The sequence below is a fragment of the Zea mays genome, chromosome 2 (genome assembly GCF_902167145.1).
Source record: "Zea mays cultivar B73 chromosome 2, Zm-B73-REFERENCE-NAM-5.0, whole genome shotgun sequence".
NCBI classification, from domain to species: Eukaryota; Viridiplantae; Streptophyta; class Magnoliopsida; order Poales; family Poaceae; genus Zea; species Zea mays.
In genome coordinates, this window is record NC_050097.1 from 155,160,568 (window position 1) to 155,183,439 (window position 22,872).

A 22,872-nucleotide genomic window follows, 5' to 3' on the forward strand; every position below is an offset into this window, starting at 1 on the left:
GACGAGCAGACGACGGTGGAGCACGACGGTGGAGCGAGCGGGCGCCGGCCGAGCAGGCGGGCGCTCGGCGGTGGCGAGCAGTGGCGAGCAGGCAGGCGGAGGTGGCGAGCACTGGCGAGCAGGCATGCGGCGGTGGCGAGCAGGCGGCGGTGGCGAGCAGGCGGCGGCGAGCAGGCGCGCGTGCGACGCGCGTGCGGCGGCGAGCAGGCGCGCAGGCGCGGCGGCGAGACGGCGTGGCGAGCTGCGCGCGGCGGCGAGCAGGCGAGCAGGCGCGGCGGCTAGACGGCGTAGCGGTAGCGGGCGTTCCAAAATGTGAGACGGGCGCGCGCCGTTAGCCTAAAATAGATAACTTCCGAGAGGCGCTGAGCAAAACCGTCGGAAGTTAAGACATACCCGGATCGGTCAACGTCTGAATAAGTAACTTCCGAGAGGCCACGGACTAGCCGTCGGAAGTTAACTGAACTTCCGAGAGGCCGTCGGAAGTTAACTTCCGAGAGGCTCTTGGCCGGCCGTCGGAAGTTAACTTAACTTCCGAGAGGCACTAGTCGCCACTCGGAAATTATTTATTTCCTACGGTTTTGAAAAAAACCGTAGGAAGTTATTTGCCTCTCGGAAGTTTCTTATTTTGGTGTAGTGACATCAGAGATCTTCCTAAGAACTGGCAAGTCCCTGATGTGTTTTTTCTATTAATTTTACACCATGCCCAATCAGCATCGGAATAACCAATTAAATCAAATATGGATCCCCTGGGGTACTAAAGGCCAAACTTAGGAGTATAAACTAAATATCTCAAGATTCGTTTTACGGCCCTAAGGTGAACTTCCTTAGGATCGGCTTGGAATCTTGCACACATACATACGGAAAGCATAATATCCGGTCAAGATGCACATAAGTAGAGTAAAGAACCTATCATCGACCGGTATACCTTTTGATCTACAGATTTACCTCCGTGTCGAGGTCGAGATGCCCATTAGTTCCCATGGGTGTTATGATGGGCTTGGCATCCTTCATCCCAAACTTTGTGAGTATGTCTTGAATGTACTTCGTTTGGCTAATGAAGGTGCCCTCTTGGAGTTGCTTCACTTGAAATCCTAAGAAATACTTCAACTCCCCCATCATAGACATCTCGAATTTCTGAGTCATGATCCTACTAAACTCTTCACATGTAGATTCGTTAGTAGACCCAAATATGATATCATCAACATAAATTTGGCATACAAACAAATCATTTGCAAGTGTTTTAGTAAAGAGAGTAGGATCGGCTTTTCCGACTTTGAAGCCATTAGCGATAAGAAAATCTCTTAGGCATTCATACCATGCTCTTGGGGCTTGCTTGAGCCCATAAAGCACCTTAGAGAGTTTATAGACATGGTTAGGATACTCACTATCTTCAAAGTTGGGAGGTTGCTCAACATAGACCTCCTCCTTGATTGGTCCATTAAGGAAGGCACTTTTCACGTCCATTTGGTAGAGCTTAAAGCCATGGTAAGTATCATAGGCAAGTAATATACAAATTGACTCAAGCTTAGCTACGGGTGCATAGGTTTCACCGAAATCCAAACCTTTGACTTGTGAATATCCCTTGGCCACAAGTCGGGCTTTGTTCCTTGTCACAACACCATGCTCATCTTGTTTGTTGCGGAAGACCCACTTGGTTCCTACAACATTTTGGTTAGGACGTGGAACTAAATGCCATACCTCATTCCTCGTGAAGTGTTGAGCTCGTCTTGCATCGCCAACACCCAATCCGAATCTTGAAGTGCTTCCTCTACCCTGTGTGGCTCAATAGAGGAAACAAAAGAGTAATGTTCACAAAAATGAACAACATGAGATCGAGTGGTTATCCCCTTATGAATATCGCCGAGGATGGTGTTCACGGGGTGATCTCGTTGGATTGCTTGGTGGACTCTTGGGTGTGGCGGCCTTGGACCCTCATCATCTTCCTTGTCTTGATCATGGGCATCTCCCCCTTGATTATTGCCCTCCTCTTGAGGTGGCTCATCTTCTTGATCCTCATCTTCATCATCTTGAGCTTGATCCTCATCTTGGGTTGGTGGAGATGCTTGCATGGAGGAAGATGGTTGATCTTGTGCTTGTGGAGGCTCTTTAGATTCCTTAGGACACACATCCCCAATGGACATGTTCCTTAGCGCGACACATGGAGCCTCTTCATCATCTAGCTCATCAAGATCAACTTGCTACAAGAAACTTCAACTAGTCCAGTGGACTTGTTAAAGACTCTATATGCCCTTGTGTTTGAATCATAACCAAGTAAAAAGCCTTCTACAGCCTTAGGAGCAAATTTAGATTTTCTACCTCTTTTAACAAGAATAAAGCATTTGCTACCAAAGACTCTAAAGTATGAAACATTGGGCTTTTTACCGGTGAGGAGTTCATAAGATGTCTTCTTGAGGATTCGGTGAAGGTATAACCGGTTGATGGCGTAGCAAGCGGTGTTGACCGCCTCGGCCCAAAATCGATTCGAAGTCTTGTACTCATCAAGCATGGTCCTTGCCATGTCCAATAGAGTTCTATTATTCCTCTCCACTACACCATTTTGTTGTGGCGTGTAGAGAGAAGAGAACTCATGCTTGATACCCTCCTCCTCAAGGAAGCCTTCAATTTGAGAGTTTTTGAACTCCGTCCCGTTGTCGCTTCTAATCTTCTTGATCCTTAAGCCGAACTCGTTTTGAGCCCGTCTCAAGAATCCCTTTAAAGTCTCTTGGGTTTGAGATTTGTCCTGCAAAAAGAACACCCAAGTGAAGCGAGAATAATCATCCACAGTAACAAGACAATACTTACTCCCGCTGATGCTTATGTAAGCTATCGGTCCAAATAGGTCCATGTGGAGTAGCTCAAGCGGCCTATCGGTCATCATGATGTTCTTGTGTGGATGATGAACACCAACTTGCTTTCCTGCTTGGCATGTGCTACAAACCCTGTCTTTCTCAAAATTAACATTGGTTAGTCCCAAAATGTGCTCTCCCTTTAGAAGCTTATGAAGATTCTTCATCCCAACATGGGCTAGTCGGCGGTGCCAGAGACAACCCATGTTAGTCTTGGCAATTAAGCAAGTGTCGAGTTCAGCTCTATCAAAATCTACTAAGTATAGCTGACCCTCTAACACTCCCTTAAATGCAACTGAATCATCACTTCTTCTAAAGACAGTAACACCTATATCCGTAAAAAGACAGTTGTAGCCCATTTTGCATAATTGAGAAACAGAAAGCAAATTGTAATCTAAAGAATCTACAAGAAAAACATTGAAAATAGAATGGTCAGGAGATATAGCAATTTTACCAAGTCCTTTGACCAAACCATGATTTCCATCCCCAAATGTGATAGCTCTTTGGGGATCATGGTTTTTCTCATAGGAGGAGAACATCCTTTTCTCACCTGTCATGTGGTTTGTGCACCCGCTATCGATGATCCAACTTGAGCCCCCGGATGCATAAACCTACAAAACAAATTTAGGCCTTGTTCTTAGGTACCCAAACGGTCTTGGGTCCTTTGACATTAGAAACAAGCACCTTGGGTACCCAAACACAAGTCTTTGACCCCTTGTGTTTGCCCCCAACATATTTGGCAACTACTTTGCCTGATTTGTTAGTAAGCACATAAGATGCATCAAAAGTTTTAAATGAAATATTAGGTTCATTTGATGCATCATGTGTTGATTGCCTAGAACTAGATGCCTCACTCTTATACATAAAAGCATGATGAGAGCCAGAGTGAGACTTCCTAGAGTGAATTCTTCTAATTTTGTGCTCAGGGATAACCGGCAGGGTATAAAATGTAACCCTCATTATCCTGAGGCATGGGAGCTTTGTCCTTAACAAAATTAGACAATCTTTTAGGAGGGGCCTTAAGCTTGACATTGTCTCCCTGTTGGAAGCCAATGCCATTCTTAATGCCAGGGCGTCTCCCACTATAGAGCATACTACGAGCAAATTTAAATTTTTCATTTTCTAACTCATGCTCGGCAATTTTAGCTTCTAATTTTGCTATATGATCATTTTGTTGTTTAATCATAGCAATGTGATCATGAATAGCATCAATGTTAACATCTCTACATCTAGTGCAAATGGTAACATGCTCAATGGTAGATGTAGAGGATTTGCAAGAATTTAGTTCAACAATCTTAGCATGTAAAATGTCATTCTCATCTCTAAGATTGGAAATAGAAATTTTGCAAACATCTAAGTCTTTAGCCTTAGCAATTAATTTTTCATTCTCATTTCTAAGGCTAACAAGAGAGGCATTCAATTTTTCAATCTTAGCAATTGAACTAGCATTATCATTTCTAAGATTGGCAATTGAATCATCACACACATTTGACTTCTCAACCTTAGCAATCAAATTAGCATTCTCAATTCTAAGGTTGGAAATAGTGTCATGGCAAGTGCTTAGCTCACTAGTTAATTTTTCAGATTTTTCTATCTCTAGAGCATAATCATTTTTAACTTTAAGATGCTTTTTGTTTTCTTTAATTAGGAAGTCCTCTTGGCTATCCAAGAGTTCATCCTTTTCATGAATAGCACTAATCAATTCATTTAATTTTTCCTTTTGTTGCATGTTCAAGTTGGCAAAAAGGGTGAGCAAATCATCCTCATCATCACTAGAGCTAGCCTCATCACTAGAAGTTGCATATTTAGTGGAGGCTCTAGATTTTACCTTCTTCTTTTTGCCATCCTTTGCCATGAGGCACTTGTAGCCGACGTTAGGGAAGAGAAGGTCTTTGGTGACGGCGATGTTTGCGGCGTCCTCGTCGGAGGAGGAGTTGGTGGAGCTCTCGTCGGAGTCCCACTCCCGGCAAACATGGGCATCGTCGCCCTTCTTCTTGTAGTACCTCTTCTTTTCTCTTCTCTTTCCCTTCTTGTCGTCGCCCCTGTCACTATCACTAGACAAGGGACATTTAGCGATAAAATGACCGGGCTTACCACATTTTTAGCAAACCTTCTTGGAGCGGGGTTTGTAATCCTTCCCCCTCCTTTGCTTGAGGATTTGGCGGAAGCTCTTGATGATGAGCGCCATTTCCTCGTTGTCGAGCTTGGAGGCGTCGATGGGAATCCTACTTGGTGTATAATCCTTCTTTTCTTCTTTCGTCGCCTTGAATGCGACCGGTTGCACCTCGGGTGTTGAGGTGGCGCCTTGCTCGATGATTTTCTTAGAGCCTTTGATCATCAATTCAAAGCTCACAAATTTTCCTATTACTTCCTCGGGAGACATTAGTTTATATCTTGGATCACCATGAATTAATTGAATTTGAGTAGGGTTAAGGAATACGAGTGATCTAAGAATAACCTTGACCATCTCATGGTCATCCCATTTGATGCTTCCGAGGTTGCGCACTTGGTTCACCAAGGTCTTGAGCCGGTTGTACATCGCTTGTGGCTCCTCCCCTTGGTGAAGCATGAATCGACCGAGCTCCCCCTCGATCGTCTCCCTCTTGGTGATTTTGGTCACCTTGTCTCCTTCGTGCGCGGTCTTGAGCACGTCCCAAATCTCCTTGGCGCTCTTCAACCCTTGCACCTTGTTATACTCCTCTCGACTTAGAGAGGCGAGGAGTATAGTGGTGGCTTGGGAGTTGAAGTGCCGGATTTGGGCAACTTTGTCCGAGTCATAGTCCTCATCCCCCGGCGATGGTACCTGTACTCCAATCTCAACAACATCCCAAATACTAGTGTGGAGTGAGGTTAGATGGTGCCTCATTTTGTCACTCCACATATTATAATCTTCACCATCAAACATGGGTGGTTTGTCTAATGGGACGGAAAGTAAAGGAGTACGTTTGGAAATGCGAGGATAGCGTAGGGGAATCTTACTAAACTTCTTATGCTCATGGCGCTTAGAAGTGACGAACGGCGTGTCGGAGCTGGAGGTGGATGGCGATGAAGAGTCAGTCTCGTAGTAGACTACTTTCTTCATCTTCTTTTTCTTCTTGCCGCTCCGACGCGACTTGTCGTGTGAAGGGGATCCCTTCACCTTGTTGCCGGACTCCCCGGATGGAGCCTTCCCATGGCTTGTGGCGGGCTTCTCGCCGGTCACCATCTCCTTCTTGGCGTGATCTCCCGACATCACTTCGAGCGGTTAGGCTCTAATGAAGTACCGGGCTCCGATACCAATTGAAAGTCTCCTAGAGGGGGGATGAATAGGCAAATCTGAAATTTATAAACTTAAGCACACACTACAAGCCGGGGTTAGCGTTAGAAATAAAAGCGAGTCCGAAAGAGAGGGCGAAAACAAATCACAAGCGAATAAGGCGGATGACACGGTGATTTATTTTACCGAGGTTCGGTTCTTGCAAACCTACTCCCCGTTGAGGTGGTCATAAAGACCGGGTCTTTTTTAACCCTTTCCCTCTCTCAAACGGTCACTTAGACTAAGTGAGCCTTTCTCTTCAATCAAATGGGACACTAAGTCCGCTACAAGGACCACCACAGCTTGGTGTCTCTTGTTTTGATTACAAGTGAATTGAGCACAAGAATTAGAGGAAGAAGAAAAGCAATCCAAGCGCAAGAGCTCAAATGAACACAAAAGTCTCTCTCTCTAGTCACTAATTTGTTTGGAGTGATTCCGGACTTAGAAGAGGATTTGATCTCTTTTGTTTGTATCTTGTATTGAATGCTATAGCTCTTGTATGAGGTGTGAAGGCTGAAAACTTGGATGCAATGAATGGTGGGTGGTTGGGGGTATTTATAGCCCCAACCACCAAAGGAGCCGTTGGTGGAGGCTGCTGTCGCATGGCGCCGTGTTGCTGTATATAAGAGCGTTTGTTTGAGTATGGGTATTCGTCCTCAGAAGTTTGGTGTCGATATGGATGTGAGGTGGAATTCTACTTACATTATGCTTAGTAAGTGCTGCCTCATCGTAACACCTTCTCTGTTTTCATCAAAACTCAGTATCCTTTGGCTAATGATGGTACTCCTTTACTTACTAACAATCACTGGATTATTGCTGAAAAAATTGTTAACTTTTCCTAAGTTGTTTCATGAATCTATTGTTGCATTGTCTGGTGTTTATTACCCTACCTCTCTGTTAATGTTGCATCATATTTTTACAATTGCTAGACATTTAAATTCTTGTGAAAATGATGAGCTGATGAGAGATGTTGTTGTGCCAATGAAAACCAAGTTTCTTAAATACTGGAGGCAAATACCCATTCTATACTCATTTGCTTTCATTCTGGATCCTAGAGCTAAGATGAGGGGTTTCCATAAGCTTCTCTTCAGGTTATCTAGTCTGAATGGGACTAACTACTCTAATCTTCCACAAATGTTTGTATGAAATAGGTCTTCCAAACAGAATTTATAGGGACTAAAATTTAGTCAGTAAAGTTTAGAATGATGACTAAATGAACCAAATACCCTCTTAGTCCCTAAATTACCAAACATAATAACTAAAATATGTCTTCCAAACAGGATTCCTAGAGTCTAAAGTTTAGTTATTAAAGTTTAGGAAGGTGACTAAGTGGGTGTTTGGTTTGAAAATCAATCCATTATAAATGAGGTGGTGCATCGTGAGTCCATTCCATAAATTTAGTGGCATGAACCCATTGCTCATGTTATTACTGACTATTAGCTTATGAGGATTGAAATGATGATGTATCGATTTATTGAATTCCAAAAACTAAACTAAAAAGTTAGGAGGGAGAAGATGATGGATTATCTCGTTCCTCAAAGTAAACTCGATGTAAAGGAACCAAACACCCACTAACTATATGTTTGATTGCTACACGGTGGTAGTCTAGACCGTATATTATAAACCATGCTCCTTATACATAGACAAGATCTGTGCATAAGGTTTTATTTAGAAAAACAACTTTAAAAGTATTCTTGTTTTATGGTAGCGTCTGCACGCACGGAGATGTCTTTTAGCTGCGTACCCGTGGAGCCTGGCCGCGCCCCTCGTTTTCCGTTCATGCAGCCTGTAGGTGACGGAAACCCAATTATACAACCGAACAATCCGCAACGACGATGCATCTGTTGACGAGAGGCCAAAGCCTTATAAGAAGACAGACGAGTCCATCGATCGGTGAAGGCAAAACCCACAGCTCCAAAAATGCATCGACGGCAGCATCCCGTTGGTGGCACTCCTGACAGACTCTCCGAAATAGGAAAGGTAAGCGACTACATCCCTCCATTCAGTGTCGCTGACTTGAGATTGAGTTTCTAATACAGTTTCTACCAGAAAGCTTTTAAGCGGGGAGATTTAGCAGCATCGCCCTGCAAGAGGCACTGATCTCCGAATCCGTTAGGAACATAAGGTATTTATAGTGACAACTGTTTTTTTTACCCAATCTAAAAACACACAAAACCAATGCGTTTCTTCAGGTGGAAAACCAGGTGCGATGACATCTTGTGTATTTCTGCGCACAGCAAGTTCTCTGAAATCCGCGCTTCGGCAGAGGTCTCCGACCCGCTTCCAACCGTCGACCGCTTCCTGGGTGTCTACGAGGGTGCTCTCAAGTCTCAAGTGGAAGAGCATCGCTGCGGAGCCGGAGACCGTGGTGACCAATGGTGCAGCTGAACTGAAGAGGAGGAATCCTTGCAGAAGTCAGCTAAGCTTTGGGCGGGGGCTGCACTAGCCACCGACCTTGAACTGAAGTCCTCAAGCTGCTGGACAGTGGTGGCAGTGGCACTACTGGCTCCTTCTCTCGCACGTACGAGGAGCAGCACCAACAAGCCAAATGCGTCTTGGGTGGAACCAGCAAGGCTGACGAAGAGGCAGGAAGCGCATGGAGCTTCAGCAGCGTCTAATAAGGTGGAGGTGGTCTCGTCAAAGTGACACCGGGATGAGGAAGAGGAGAGGAGCATGGGTGTGAGACAGCTGAGCTTGCCAAGGCCCTGTGGCGCTAGATGCACACGTGGTTCCTGCCTTCCTGGCCTTCGTGAACTGTCTGCAACCTGGGCAAGGAAGGTGAAGGCGTGACGTGACTGATAGCGCGGGAGAGAGCTGAAGATGCATGAAGGAAAGACAGAAGGTCACTACAGCCCAGACGTAGTACCCGAGCGCGGCGGCCCAATGTCTGTGACTGTGAGATGGCTTTAGTGGCTTGTAATAGATATATAAATAGATTTTTACTTGCGAGAGGGGAGGATCGAACTGGAACCAGACACAAACCGTTTTGCCAGCGCGCGATCGCCGACTGGTTGGCTGCAATAGAAATCGGTCTGACGAGCGTAATCCTTGAGTCCACCGTGTCGCGTGAGTACGGTGGACGAGGCGCTAAACGTGGATATAGATGGCCAATAAGCATTAGGCTTACGAGCCCGGTACGAAGCCTGCTATTTGAGTTCGGTCTGAGCCTGGCATGCTCGGTTCTATACGGGTCCGGATCGGGCTTGAACAGAAAACTAGTCACGGTGGGCTAGTCTGGCACGGCTCCTTTACCTTTAAGTCTGTTAAGCCCGCTTTTTTACACTAAAAGCGTGTTTTTCGTCCCGCTTAACCCGTTTTTCGGCCACTTTTTCGTGTTAAACGGATCGATCCGGCCCGTTTAAGCCCGGTGTGGACCGGACTCGAACAAGAAATCGAGCCTGTAGACTTAGACGGTTTGATCCGGTTTTCTAACAATGCCTGGCGGGCTAGATCTAAAATAGGCCGGGCTTCACCGGGCCGGATCGGGCGACCCGTTTAGCTATCTCTAGACGTGGGGTTCCACCTGTTCCAATGCCGGAACGTCGCCGGATACAGGGGAAAGCGCGACGGCAGCAGCGGCGGCCACGTAACGACGACGGTCCTGTCGCAGTTCAAGAAGATCAGCGACTGGCTGGACCGGGCAGGAAAGGCCGCAGAGGAGTCCGTCTCGGTTTCTTCCAGGAGTTGAGGCTTCATGTAATCATGTGCTCGCAGTCCCTTTTCGCCTTTGGTTCTTCGGATTGTTGGTTACGCGGCACTGCGGCAGCCATGTAGTAGCAGCCTGTTGTTCGATCTGGTTTAGGATTAAGGGCATGTTTGGTTCACTGCCTAACTTGTCACACTGTTTGACACCAAAATGAGCCGGTGGACTGTCCGGCCCTGAGGCCGGACGGTTCGCGGTCCGGACGGTCCACGCGTGCGCAGAGCAGATTAGGGTTCCGAGTTTTGTGCTACGGTTGTTAGCTAAAATCGTGGGATAAGCTCGGGAATTAGTTTGTAAAGGGTCCAGCCCTCCTCCTCTATAAATAGAGAGGTATACGACCGATTTGTAATCAACAATCGAATCAATACAACTTCTATTTCATATTTTATCTTAGGAGTAGTTCTAGTTTAGCCCTAGTTTAGCCTTTCAATCCCCAAATTCTCCGCCTCTCCTCGACTCTACGTCGATTAGAGGAGTCTAGGTTGGTCGGCCTGAGCCTAGACAACTCCTAGGATCTCTCCTCCCCGACGGGGTCCCTCCCGGGAGCGAGATCCAGGCGCCGCCGGCGATCATCTGCCGCCCCTGCGCACGCGTGGACCGTCCGGCCCTAGGGCGCGGATCGTCCGGCCGTCAGGCAGGGAACCCGAGCTCCTGCACCAGGTCACGGACCGTCCGGCCCAGTGCCGCGGACCGTCCGCGCCTGACCAGAGAGCACCGCCGCCTCACGCCAGGTCGCGGACCGTCCGGCCCTGTGTCGCGGACCGTCCGCGCCTGACCAGAGAGCACCGCCGCTGGTTCTCTTGAGTAATTGGCGCCTCCAAAAGGGCGTCAACATACTTTTTGGCGACTCCGCTGGGGACAACACATATAGACCTATCAAATCGGCCCTCAATGGCCGATTCAAGAGATAGCTCTGAGGTTTCCACCAGCAATATCATCACACCGACATAGGAAGCCTTGCCGGCTGAAGAACAGCTCCTGTTCGAGGAGCGCCAGGAGCAGCTGATCCAAGAAGCAAAGGCGAAGTTCCTGGCTGACTTCAAAGTGGACAGGAACAACAAAGTCGTTCGGCAACGGGCGACAGATCTGGCTTCGCTCCGACCTACTACGATTACCCCAAATGTAAGTAGCACCAACGAACTCCAATCTCTTAAAGCTTACATAGACGAACAGCGAGAACAGATGCAAAATATCATAGGGGTTATGCAAAACGATTGTAGGAGACTAGTGCGTGCATTTGATAAATCTAGTATAGCAAATTTTCCTTCACATGAGGTTGAATTAGGAGATAATACACGTAATACATCGGTTAAAGGTTGTCACGACCAGTCACAACCCCCTTATGGGATGCCGATGGACACGTACCCTGAGCAAACGCAAATCGGCAGTAAACCAGCCGATCTACACATGTCCGCACCGTCCGCTCGCGAGCGCGGACCGTCCGGGTCAGCCACAGTCGGGCCCATTTTTAATGAGTTACCTAGACACGCACCCGAGCCACCACATAGGGCACCGAATTTAAACTATCCAGTCGGACGGTTCGCATACAACGACGGACGGTCCGCATATAATCACGGACGGTCCGGGTACGTATCCGGACAGTCCGCGCATGAGTCTTTTGAGGGGGATTATTACCTGAATCCTCGCCCGTCCCAGCAACACTTCCCATCACATTATGCAATGCACCAGCCCATTAATTCAGGATCCAGAGCCCAGGAAAGCTTTCCGGCCCCACCTAGAAGGCCGGAAAGAAACGATCAAACATATGAGCCATATAGGGCAAATGGAAATGCACCACGTAGCTCAAACCAATGGGGGGAACGACAACATACTAACATGCAACCAACCCCACCTATGTTTGACCAGAGAGCCGGTGGTCTTGCACCGGCTGCCATTGGTATAGTGAGGGAAGAAATAGCCGGGGCGTTCCGAGATAAGCTCGGAGTAAGCATGATCCCTGGGGGGCAATCATATCGGAAGCCTTATGACAGCCGATTTGATCACCACCCATACCCACAGGGAACCAGGATACCCGAGTTTGCAAAGTTTTCGGGTGACCAAGGAAAGAGCACGCGTGAGCACATAGGCCAGTTCCTAGCACAATTAGGAGAATTGGCCGACACCGAAGCATTCCGTGTGCGTTTATTTTCATTATCCTTAACAGGGACTGCATTCACATGGTATGCCACGCTCCCTCCTAATTCCATTTTGTCATGGGGAGACTTAGAGCAAAGATTTCATGAACATTTCTTCTCTGGTGATTATGAGCTAGATTTAGTAGACTTAGTGACCCTACGACAAGAAAAGGATGAATCGGTTAGTGATTATATCCGGAGATTCCAGGATACGAGAAACCGATGCTTTCAAATTCATTTAACAGATAAACAACTGGCGGGAATAGCCTTTGATGGATTGCGCTATTATTTAAAAGAGAGATTAGAAGGCATCCAGTTCTTTACTCTAGCACAATTACATCAGAGAGCTTCGACTTGTGAAAGCCGAAGCAAAGAACTAGTCAGAACGGTTCATCATAATGTCCCTATAGTAGAACACAATCAAAGTAGTTCGGACGATGAACCAAAGAAAGTTTACACTGCCGAAATAGTTTGGCCCGAGCAGGCCAAATCTTCGGCTTGCTCCTCCTTGCAGTCAGTTCAAAAGGAACGACAGGAGGAGGTTAAGTTTACATTTAATGTCGGCAAATGTGATAAGATATTCGATGAATTACTAAAAAATGGTAACATTAGAATTGATTATATCGTTCCACCTGCCGACGAACTAAAGTGTCGCGCATACTGCAAGTAGCACAACTCATTTTCCCATGCCACTAATGATTGTAATGTGTTCCGACGACAAATTCAATCGGCCATTGATAATGGACGATTGAAATTTCAGGAGGACACGGAGCCCTTCCCAATGAATGTGATCGACTTTAATGGCAAAAAGGTCCTAATTCGGCCCAACACAGCCGATAAGGGCAAAGACAAAGAAGTCATCATCGGCAACGCACGGGAGGCCGATGGAAACAACAAAATTTCTTGCAGGAAAGTGATGGCCGAGAAGACTCCTGATAGAGGGGAGACACTGAAGGTAACCATCACAAACTCCAGCGCTGGGGGCAAGCACAGACAAGGGGATATGCGCGAGAACCCATACTACGCATCGCGGACGGTCCGGTGTCTAGGCGCGGACGGTCCGTAACATCACCGGACGGTCCGAAGCGTTCCGACGGACGGTCCGGCAACATCGAAGAGCCGCGGCGACCACGTACCTTCAAACCACGACGATCAGAAATAGGTACGTGGAAAACTAACACGTTCAAGGCAACTGGTCGGTTGGTAAAATCTAGCCCGACCTTTGATCAATTATTGTCTAAATATGTGAAAAAGAAGGCTGGCTCCAGCGACCGGCCACCAAAGGGACCTCGCTTACCCACCCAGGTGCGACGGCAGGTTAGGCCGATTGGACCACCACACCAATCGGAAAGGACGGGAGGTCATAATGTTCAATTAAGACCTAACGTGCCTGCATGGACACCTCCACCACCATATCTACCTATGCCATATTCATACACATACATACCTCCACCATACGTCCCAAATCAAATGTGGGGCATGCCACCATACCCATTTAGGATGCCACAGTACCCCGCTTGGGGGGCACCCCAAACATCTGTATTCAATAGGTTGACACCTCCAGTACAAGACCGATTGAGAGCCCCTCAATCTGGTCCACAAGCACAGGCCCAGCAAAATTGCCGAATAATTCGGCCCCAAAGGCTGACTAATCCGGCAGGGGGGCATACAGCTACAACCTCCAACAGTACGAAAAAGGGAGACGTCATTAAAATAGGAACGACAGATGTCGTCGTACAACAAAATAACGAAGGACCGATGATTTTTGGTGAATCGGCCAACACAAACAAAAAAGAAAGTACGACTGTCAATAAAATAGCCAATCCAAAATACTCCATGCCCCGATGGTGCCCATCGGGATTGACACGATCGCAAAAGCGAAAATTACAACGCCTTAGAGCAAAGGAGAATCAGGAGAAGGAGGCGGAAAAAATATTTAATGACACACATCCGCAGTATCCGCCACCACAAAAGAGATGGAGACCAAAGGCCGTTGAGGAAAATCAAACGGCCATAAAGACAGAAAATAAAACAGCAACTGTGCAGCTCTTTGCAGGTATAGCAGACAGTCCGGCTATAAAGACCAGACCAACCGTACAAGACGCAGACCATCCGACCCCTGAGGCCGAACCATCCGCACTACACCAAGACACCACCAACGATGTACCGACACCCATGGAGGAAGATGACCTACAAGGGGAAGACCTGGTCGACTACGAAGCTACGCCAGAACACTTGGAAAATTAGAAAAAGTAAGGTGACGGATTGGTCAGGATCGCTATGACGCTCGACGGTGTTGGGACTGACAGTTCGATCAAAGCTAAAAGAGTCACGTCCGTTGAGTCAACCATCGGGACTAAGGCCACTACGTATCATCCTAGCAAGTGTTAAGATGCCTAAGAAAACTGATGTGATCACATCGAGTTAGTTGCTTTTGGTTCGCTCAGCTCCACCAAAAGGCAGGGGGGCATATGTTTGACACCAAAATGAGCCGGCGGACTGTCCGGCCCTGAGGCCGGACGGTCCGCGGTCCGGACGGTCCGCGCCTGTGGGCCGGACGGTCCGCGCGTGCGCAAAGCAGATTAGGGTTCCGAGTTTTGTGCTACGGTTGTTAGCTAAAATCGTGGGATAAGCTCGGGAATTAGTTTGTAAAGGGTCCAGCCCCCCTCCTCTATAAATAGAGAGGTATACGACCGATTTGTAATCAACAATCGAATCAATACAACTTCTATTTCACATTTTATCTTAGGAGTAGTTCTAGTTTAGCCCTAGTTTAGCCTTCCAATCCCCAAATTCTCCGCCTCTCCTCGACTCTACGTCGATTAGAGGAGTCTAGGTCGGTCAGCCCGAGCCTAAACAACTCTTAGGATCTCTCCTCCCCGACGGGGTCCCTCCCGGGAGCGAGATCCAGGCGCCGCCGGCGATCATCTGCCGCTCCTGCGCACGCGCAAACCGTCCGGCCCTAGGGCGCGGACCGTCCGGCCGTCAGGCAGGGAACCCGAGCTCCTGCACAAGGTCGCGGACCGTCCGGCCCTGTGCCGCGGACCGTCCGTGCCTGACCAGAGAGCACCGCCGCCTCACGCCAGGTCGCGGACCGTCCGACCCTGTGCCGCGGACTGTCCGCGCCTGACCAGAGAGCACCGCCGCTGGTTCTCTTGAGTAATTGGCGCCTCCAAAAGGGCGTCAACATACTTTTTGAAAAGTATGTTGACGCCTTTTTGGAGCGCCAAACACTCAATAAGAACCGTGGCGGTGCCCTCTGCACAGGGGCGGACGGTCCACGCGCAGGGGCCGAACGGTCCGCGGCCTGGTGCGAGGCGCGGCGGTGCTCTCTGGTCAGGCGCGGACGGTCCGCGGCATAGGGCCAGACGGTCCGCGACCTAGCGCGAGGCTAGGGTTCTCTGCTCGACGGCCGGATAGTCCGCGCCCTAGGGCCGGACAGTCCGCGACCTGGCGACAGGGTCGTCTTCCTCCTCCTTGCTGGAATCTAGATCTCGTCCCCTGGGGGAAAAAGATCTTAAGATGCTCTGGGTCGACAGGTCACCCAGGGCGTCCCCAGACAACGTGGAGTCGCCTAGGAATTAAGAGATCAATTCGAGGAAGAGGTCTTGGATGGACAACTAGATCTTACCCCCCGGGAGGGGTGAGATCCTAGGGTCGTCTTGGGATCGGCAGACCACCCAAGACGGATCTAGACGACGTAGAGTCGAATAGGGGTGGAGGTGGATATGTGGAAAACTACAACTATAACTATGCTACATCTACTCCTAGGGCAGGAAAAATAAATAAGGTAATTGGTTCGATTGGAATGTGTTCGGGGGTTCTCAATCGGCCGTACCCCTTTATATTTATAGGGGAGGAGGTCTGGACCTTTTTCCTGAGAGATAGCCAACAAACTCCCACGTGATTAGATGGATAACCACGCACGAGATAAAGATAAACATCCGAGTTAATCTAATCTCGGGACACGCGGACCGTCCGGGCCGGACCGTCCGCTCATTTTGGTGTCCAACACACACTTTACTTAACTTTTCTGCCTAAGGTTAATTCTTTAATTCAAACGACTAACTTTAGGCGAAGTGTGGCGCAGTTAGCCACAAATCAAACAAGCCCTAGAGCAAGCCAACAGCCAACAATCCGAGCGTTGCGTTGCTGAGAAGATGGGCGTGACGCAGCAGCAGGCAGCTGGCCCACGCTGCGCAACGTACGGGACACACGGTGAAAGCGTTGGACGTTGACGAGCAACGGAACGCCACGACTTTTTTGCTCAACCGTCAGCCGTGCTAGGTGGTTGCCGAACCCGAAAGCGACAGCGACGAAAGGTGGGCGCTCCGAAGCGAGCCTCCGTTTCCGTTCCGTCTCCACGTGGAGGTCCCATCAGTCAATTTCGAATTGAATTAACCCCCAACCTCCCCACCGCCCCCACCTTCGCATTAATTGAAGCTGCAGTATCTAAAAACTCCCTCCCGGCCCGCTCTGCCTCCCCTTCCAGTTCCTCCCCGTTCCTCCCCTCGCCGCGCCGCCCGCCCCCCACGATCCCACCACCCAATCTCCCCTCCCCCCCCCCCCCCCCCCCCCCCCTGAAAATCCCAATCCACCCAATGGCGGCCACCGGCGGCAGCGTCCTGCCGACGCACACAGCCCCGTCCGCCCCCGCCTACCACCCTTCCTCCACCAAGCCGCCCCCTCCCCGGCGCCGCTGCCTCTGCCTATGCGTCGTCGTCACGCTGGCTCTCCTCGCCGCGCTGGCCATAACCCTGCTTGTCCTCTTCCTGACCGTGCTGAAGGTCCGGGACCCCACGACGCGGCTGGTGTCGACGCGGCTGGCCGGGATCGCGCCGCGCCTGACGTTCCCGGCCGTGTCGCTGCAGCTGAACGTGACGCTGCTCATCGTGGTGGCCGTGCACAACCCGAACCCGGCCTCCTTCGCCTACGCGTCGGGGGGCCACACGGACGTGACCTACCGCGGCGCCCAGGTCGGGGACGCGGAGATCGAGCCCGGCCGCGTGCCCAGCCGCGGCGACGCCAACGTCAGCCTCGCGCTCACGCTCCAGGCCGACCGCTTCGCCGCGGGCCTCGCCCAGCTGGTCGCCGACGTCGAGGCCGGCGCCGTCGAGCTCCAGGCCAGCACCAGGATCCCCGGCGAGGTCGCCATCTTCGGCGTCTTCAGGCGCCACGCCGTCGCCTACTCCGACTGCACCTTCGTCTTCGCCGTCCCCGAGATGCGGGTGCGCTCCCAGCAGTGCCGCGACCGCACCAAGCTCTAGCTGGTTTGGTTGGTTGTTGGTTGCTGCGTACACGTCACGTGGAACGTGCCGCTGTCCGTACGTGTCGCTTGCCTCGTCGCGCATCCCCTCTTGCTTGTGCTTTGCTTTTTTGCTTTGCTTCCCTGTCACGCCCGCGTCGGTGCTTGGTTACGGTGAGATACGACTAGTCTAGTGGATCACGGGTCGTCTTTTGTACAATTTGATTATTGCAGATAGAGCAGTAGAGACAGAGAGATATATATGACCATGTACATAATCACAGAATCGGTTGTGAATTGATGGAGCAGCAGCTGCTCTGCTCATCGTTCTTTTGCTTTGTATTGATAATAATAATACTTCACTCGTTCTGTTCGTTCACGACTACCTTGTTGTATATACTGACACAGTTACGCACATCTCAAAGTGATGCAACATGAAGAAATACTAGTGTATATATAAAGATCAGACGTCAGTCATGTTGCGACGGCTGCCCTGCTAGGTCGGCCTCACTATCTTGACTATCTTGACCTATCATCGCTACTTGCCAAATCGTTTGTGGCCACGGCGGTGTTAGTCATAGCTAGCGTGTCACTCTAATTGACGTTAACGGTGAGAGAAGGCAAAACGGGCTCAAATTCATTTATTAGAAATTTGCAAACCAGCCTTTGAATTCAACTAGTACTAGTAGCTTCTTAGGGCTCCTTTAGAACACAGGATTTCAGAAACACGGGAATAGGAAAAACTCAGGAAATAGAATGGATGTATTTTCTAATCCTATAGGATTTAAAACCAGAGGAAGATGATAGAAGGCTTGTTTGGCTACAGCGTAGGAAAAAGTAAAGGAAGTAAGAAGTTTGAAATATCATTTTTTTTAAGTTTGAAACTAGCCGTTGTTGCTGCGTGCTCACGAGGCTCCCTAGCCGTTGCGTTACTGCATACAGGTGTATATATATATGCGCTCATCAGCTTGCTGCCTCTCACTCTCTCATGCCAACAACTTCATTTCCACAACAGCAAGCAAATCCTTCTACAGGCTACTTGATTGTCTATATATCTTGCATTCGGTTGCACAAAGGTTGGTTCGTTACTGTCTTATGTGACTACGCTAATGTATTTCTAATCAAAATTTTATATTTCCACCTTTGTATTAATTATCCATTTTGGGATTTCATTTATCTTCAGTACCCATGAATCCAACGAACTATCGTAGATCACAAAGTGAGGATGAGTTTGTCTTTTTTGTTCTTCCTACCTTACAAGTAGAATCATCACACTCATCTGAGAAGAGGCCTATGCATACATCAGAAATGACAGGGGCTCGACGAGTTACAGAGATATTAACAGGACATGAGTGTTTATGCAAAAGACATTTCCGAATGGAGGTTGGAATTTTTCAAGCCTTGGTCAATAAATTGCGTGAAAAAAATCTCCTTGCTGATACAAGAGCAATTGCAGTGGAAGAGCAAGTTGCTATTTTCTTATATGCAATGGCAAAAAATGCAAGTAATGAAACCTTACAAGAATTTTTTCAACATAGTGGAGAAACAATTAGTCGACACTTTGCAGCGGTTCTTGATGCAATCACACAGCTCACATGTGTCTACATATGTCCACCTTCCTTGCAACCCCATCCAATCTTAAGCAGACCCCAATTTTACCCCTTTTTCCAGGTATGAGTACAAAATACATAACATATTATTGATAATTTATTCTATGATAATTAAATATATTTTTCGTTTTTGTAGGACTGTATTGGTGCTATAGATGGTACACATGTTTCAATGACCATTCCATTACAACAACAAGAGCCATACAGGAATAGGAAGCAGACCATCTCACAAAATGTTATGGTCGCTTGTGACTTTGATCTGAAATTTGTACATGTGCATGCTGGCTGGGAGGGATCAGCATCAGATGCAAGGGTTCTACAAGATGCACTTACCCATGGATTTCATATACCTCATGGTAAATTTTATCTCGTAGATGCTGGTTATGCAAATACACCACAATTTCTTGCACCATATCGTGGCACTAGGTACCATATACAAGAACAGGGGAGAGCTCGTCAAAGGCCACGAGATTACAAGGAACTATTCAACCTTCGCCATGCACAACTACGCAATCATATTGAGAGAACTATTGGTATTCTGAAAATGAGATTTCCTATTTTAAGAACTGCGTCTCACTACCCAGTTCAAAAGCAAATTGACATATCTGTTGCCTGTTGTGTTTTACATAATTTCATACGTCTACATAATGGTGACATGTCATGGCCAAACAATGATATCATGGAGATTGATCCACGCCAAATCGTTGATGTGCCAAGTGGAGATAACAATTATCATAGTGACATACAAGCATTTAATTACTCTAGAGATGCTGGAAATCAAATGCGAGATCATATAGCAGAACAGATGTGGGCACAATATTCAGCGCGAAGAGCTTAACATAATGTAAACTACGCAATCTTTGTATGATAATATATTTCAATATCGATTTATCTTCTTAGACATGATTGGAGTCCAGAACTTGAGATAAGGTTACCTCCTTACCAAAATACATAACAAACACAGACTACCCAGGTCAGCTTAGTAAAAAGCATGTTCTACTTACCAAAAGATTAGAACCTCTGCTTGCCAAAAGATTAGAGGCTCTAAATTATACCAAAAGATTAGATGCCTTACTTGCTTTCTATTTCTAATTCTGGTGATCTGCTATCTTACCAATCTCGCTTGTAATCCAAGCTAATCTTAATGCGTCATTTTTAAATGATAAGAATACTTCCATGTTATCCTTAATCTTGAATATATCAGATGCCATCAATAGATCTCCCACTTGCAGACCATCCAAATCTTCAAGCACAGTAATACACTTGTTGATGCTGTAAGGATCTTCCAATTTCTTCTCTTCAATGGCATCAAATCGATCTATTTCTTCTTTCTTTAGTTTTAGGTATCTTTCATGAAATCCATCAGGAGGGCTAGCAGATTTGTTTTTTTTCTTCTTTCCACGTCGAGAATCAGGAAGCTCTGAAGTTATTTGTGTGGAACTAGGTGGGACTTCCTTTTCATGAACCTGAGCAGATGGGTATTGTGATAAGCCCAAATTTCCCTCAATTTCTTCATCAAAAGAAAATTGCAATCCCAATTCATCTACACCATTTAAAGTAGGAGATGGTGACTGATATGTTTCTGCTACAGTTGTTGCTTGTCCTCCAGGAGCTGATGCTTTCTTCGTCTTGTTTGCATAATGATCCATACCTTGACGAGTTCTTCCTTCAGCATAACGACCTGCAGAATCATATTTAGGAAAACACATATGACTCGGATGTATTTGCAAGCAATTAGAAACAACTCATAAAAGCACATAAAATTCTCACCATCATACAGCTTTGATAAATCATCATAGTATGGGAATGACTTGTCTCTCCAATGGAGGGCTGACTTGTTATTCTTGCGAGCAGCAAAAGATGCCCAAACACTATCTGGTGCTTCCACCATCATTCTCTCACCATTCCATCCAAAACCACTTTGCTCCACCAATTCTTTAACACTGCGATAATCTTTCTTCAAATCTTGCTCCTTCTGTTTGACTTGGCCAATAGTATACGATGTACCAAATTTTTCATTCAAGCGACGAACAATGTTGTTCCATGCCTCCTTACTCCAAGCATTTTGTGTTCTAAAACCCGGCACATTGTGATCCTTTAGTAGCTGAATAAGGAACAACTTCCTCTCATGGATCCACTTGGCTCTCTTTGGGGCACCTAAAGTCACAACATATATTTAAACATATATTCAGTTTTAGTTACTGATGCACTGTGCAACTAATATTCAAATTGTGACAGGAATTGGAGCACTACCTATTTCTTGAGTAGCTGTTGCAGACCCATGGTCCCCATCAACATCAACAAGCGACTGAGGGTTACGGCCTCCTCCATTAGATAAGACACGTTCCCTAATACAATGATATATACAACATCAAATAGGAACTAGAAATATCTAATCTATTTTACTATAAGATCAAGTGAATATTAAGTGACAAATATGTGACCACCGATCATGAAGGTAGCTCCATACTGAAAAGTGGGGATTTTTCTTCTCTGGAAGTTGTAGAATTAAACGTCTTAAAATTGTTTTGGCCAAACACAAATGGGCAGTTCTACATCTCACACATATGTTTGGTGTGTGCAATCCTCCTGGCGGCAGAAGAGTGCTGCTGGAGCCGGACGGGTGACTGGACGAGTAGCAGGTGCTGCAGATCCGCTACCTGTACCTGCAGGTCGTCCGTGTGTGCGTTCAGGTGACAAGTGCGGCTCCTTCCCAAATCTCCCAATCTGTAGCGGATGGACGAGAGTCCCCCGTACAAGTTATTCCCAAATATCCCGATCTACTTCAAGAAAAACGAAAATAGATTGCTCCCAAATCTCTAGATCCATTCAAACTCCAGTACCAGTACAAAGAAAACTTCCAAAATCCAAATAAAATGTGATTTATAGGGTTTGGTAAATGAAGAAAAAGGAAACTTACCTTGCTATTGGGGAAGAACACCACAAACGAGCTTGTATATCTCTGGGCGTGTGTGTACTCATTGAGGAGGTCCTCGCTGCTGGGACCAATGATGGGGACGAAGTGCGGCGACAGGGACGAGAGACGGAGAGAGTCGGTCCAGTCTTTTTTTTCTCTGATGATCGGTCCGTGTTTTTTTATGTTACGTGGTGGAGGAAGCAGACAAGTCGCGGGAGAGCCAAGGAAGTGCGGGAGCGTTCGCTTTTGGCGCCAGAAAATTTTCCATGAGGTTGAAGCTCTTTTTATTTTTCCTATGGAATCCTTGTGATGGGATTAAATTCTAGGGGAATTTTCCTCTCTTTTTGTATCAGCCAAAGGAGTCTTCTAGGATTTTTTCCTTAGGAACTAAATCCTCTGAAATTCCTATAAAGTTCCTATGATCCAAAGAAGGCCTTAGATTTGTCGTTGCACATTCCAACGAGACCTGTCTGGATCGAGTCCCATGGGATGATTCTGAGAACGCGGGAAAAAAAGATTCTAAAATCCTGGTACGGTGATTTTAACTATCTAGATCTTAGATAGGTTTTAGGTTATAGATTTCTAGAATCTCAAAAATAAATTGTAGTAATTCGTTTTACCCAGATTTTTGGAGGAGAAGCGACCGTTGTCGCGTCCCCGCTGCTGCTGCTCCTCCTCCTGGTGGTCAGATCCGGCCAGCTGCCCCTGAATCCTCCTCATCTCAGGTATGTTCCCGAGGGGGAGAGAAAGCTTGGGGCCCTTGACTCCCCGCCGCCTCTCTTGCCTGGTCCTCTCAGGTCTGGCGGTCTCAGCCATACTTAGGATGGAGCAAAAAGCAAGAGAAAGGAAATGCTAGGAGGGGGGCAGTGGCCACAGGCAAGCTCAGCTCTGTCTGTACGTCCAAGCGCACCTGATAATAATGCTACTAATGATAGCGATGGCAGTTTTCATCTGACACAAAATGCCGACTAGGATACCAGCAGGAGAGTTAATCAGCGCATGTTATATTTTAAACTCTACTCTATATTCTCGCTGATGAGTACATCACTCCCATACAAATAATGCATGAGCCCACAATATAAGCATGTGACAACAGCAAAATCTTCAGCTTCATTCTTACG

General features: G+C 47.4%; 3 protein-coding genes and 1 pseudogene across 3 annotated transcripts; 3 read left to right on the plus strand and 1 right to left on the minus strand.

Annotated features, from left to right (window-relative positions):
• Positions 1–7,203: 7,203 nt before the first annotated feature.
• Positions 7,204–9,179, plus strand: LOC103647141 (uncharacterized; annotated as a pseudogene).
• Positions 9,180–16,412: 7,233 nt separating this feature from the next.
• Positions 16,413–17,602, plus strand: LOC100502500 (uncharacterized). The gene has a single exon (NM_001357798.2). It carries the CDS (start codon positions 16,581–16,583, stop codon positions 17,244–17,246), a length of 666 nt encoding a protein of 221 aa, NP_001344727.1. The 5' UTR covers positions 16,413–16,580; the 3' UTR covers positions 17,247–17,602.
• A 604-nt stretch (positions 17,603–18,206) lies between these two features.
• LOC103647143 (putative nuclease HARBI1) lies at positions 18,207–20,828 on the plus strand. Its single transcript, XM_008671705.3, has 3 exons — positions 18,207–18,300; positions 18,408–18,895; positions 18,971–20,828. Exons 1-3 carry the CDS (start codon positions 18,213–18,215, stop codon positions 19,670–19,672), a joined length of 1,278 nt encoding a protein of 425 aa, XP_008669927.2. The 5' UTR covers positions 18,207–18,212; the 3' UTR covers positions 19,673–20,828.
• LOC103647142 (uncharacterized protein At2g29880) lies at positions 19,675–22,647 on the minus strand. The gene is made up of 4 exons (XM_008671704.3): positions 21,755–22,647; positions 21,088–21,182; positions 20,605–20,991; positions 19,675–20,515 (listed from the first exon to the last, which is right to left on the minus strand). The coding sequence occupies exons 1-4, from the start codon at positions 21,814–21,816 to the stop codon at positions 19,923–19,925; spliced, it is 1,137 nt and encodes a 378-aa protein (XP_008669926.1). The 5' UTR covers positions 21,817–22,647; the 3' UTR covers positions 19,675–19,922.
• Between the last annotated feature and the right edge of the window lie 225 nt (positions 22,648–22,872).

Bases quoted from the DNA above. Each gene is read 5' to 3' on its own strand.
- LOC100502500 (NM_001357798.2), top strand. From the start codon at position 16,581: ATGGCGGCCACCGGCGGCAGCGTCCTGCCGACGCACACAGCCCCGTCC.
- LOC103647143 (XM_008671705.3), top strand. From the start codon at position 18,213: ATGCCAACAACTTCATTTCCACAACAGCAAGCAAATCCTTCTACAGGC. The intron at 18,301-18,407 runs GTTGGTTCGTTA...ATTTATCTTCAG, and splicing joins TTGCATTCGGTTGCACAAAG to TACCCATGAATCCAACGAAC. The intron at 18,896-18,970 runs GTATGAGTACAA...TCGTTTTTGTAG, and splicing joins AATTTTACCCCTTTTTCCAG to GACTGTATTGGTGCTATAGA.
- LOC103647142 (XM_008671704.3), bottom strand. From the start codon at position 21,816: ATGAGTACACACACGCCCAGAGATATACAAGCTCGTTTGTGGTGTTCT. The intron at 21,183-21,754 runs GTAAGTTTCCTT...TCATTGTATTAG, and splicing joins TGTTCTTCCCCAATAGCAAG to GGAACGTGTCTTATCTAATG. The intron at 20,516-20,604 runs GTGAGAATTTTA...ATGATTCTGCAG, and splicing joins TTTATCAAAGCTGTATGATG to GTCGTTATGCTGAAGGAAGA.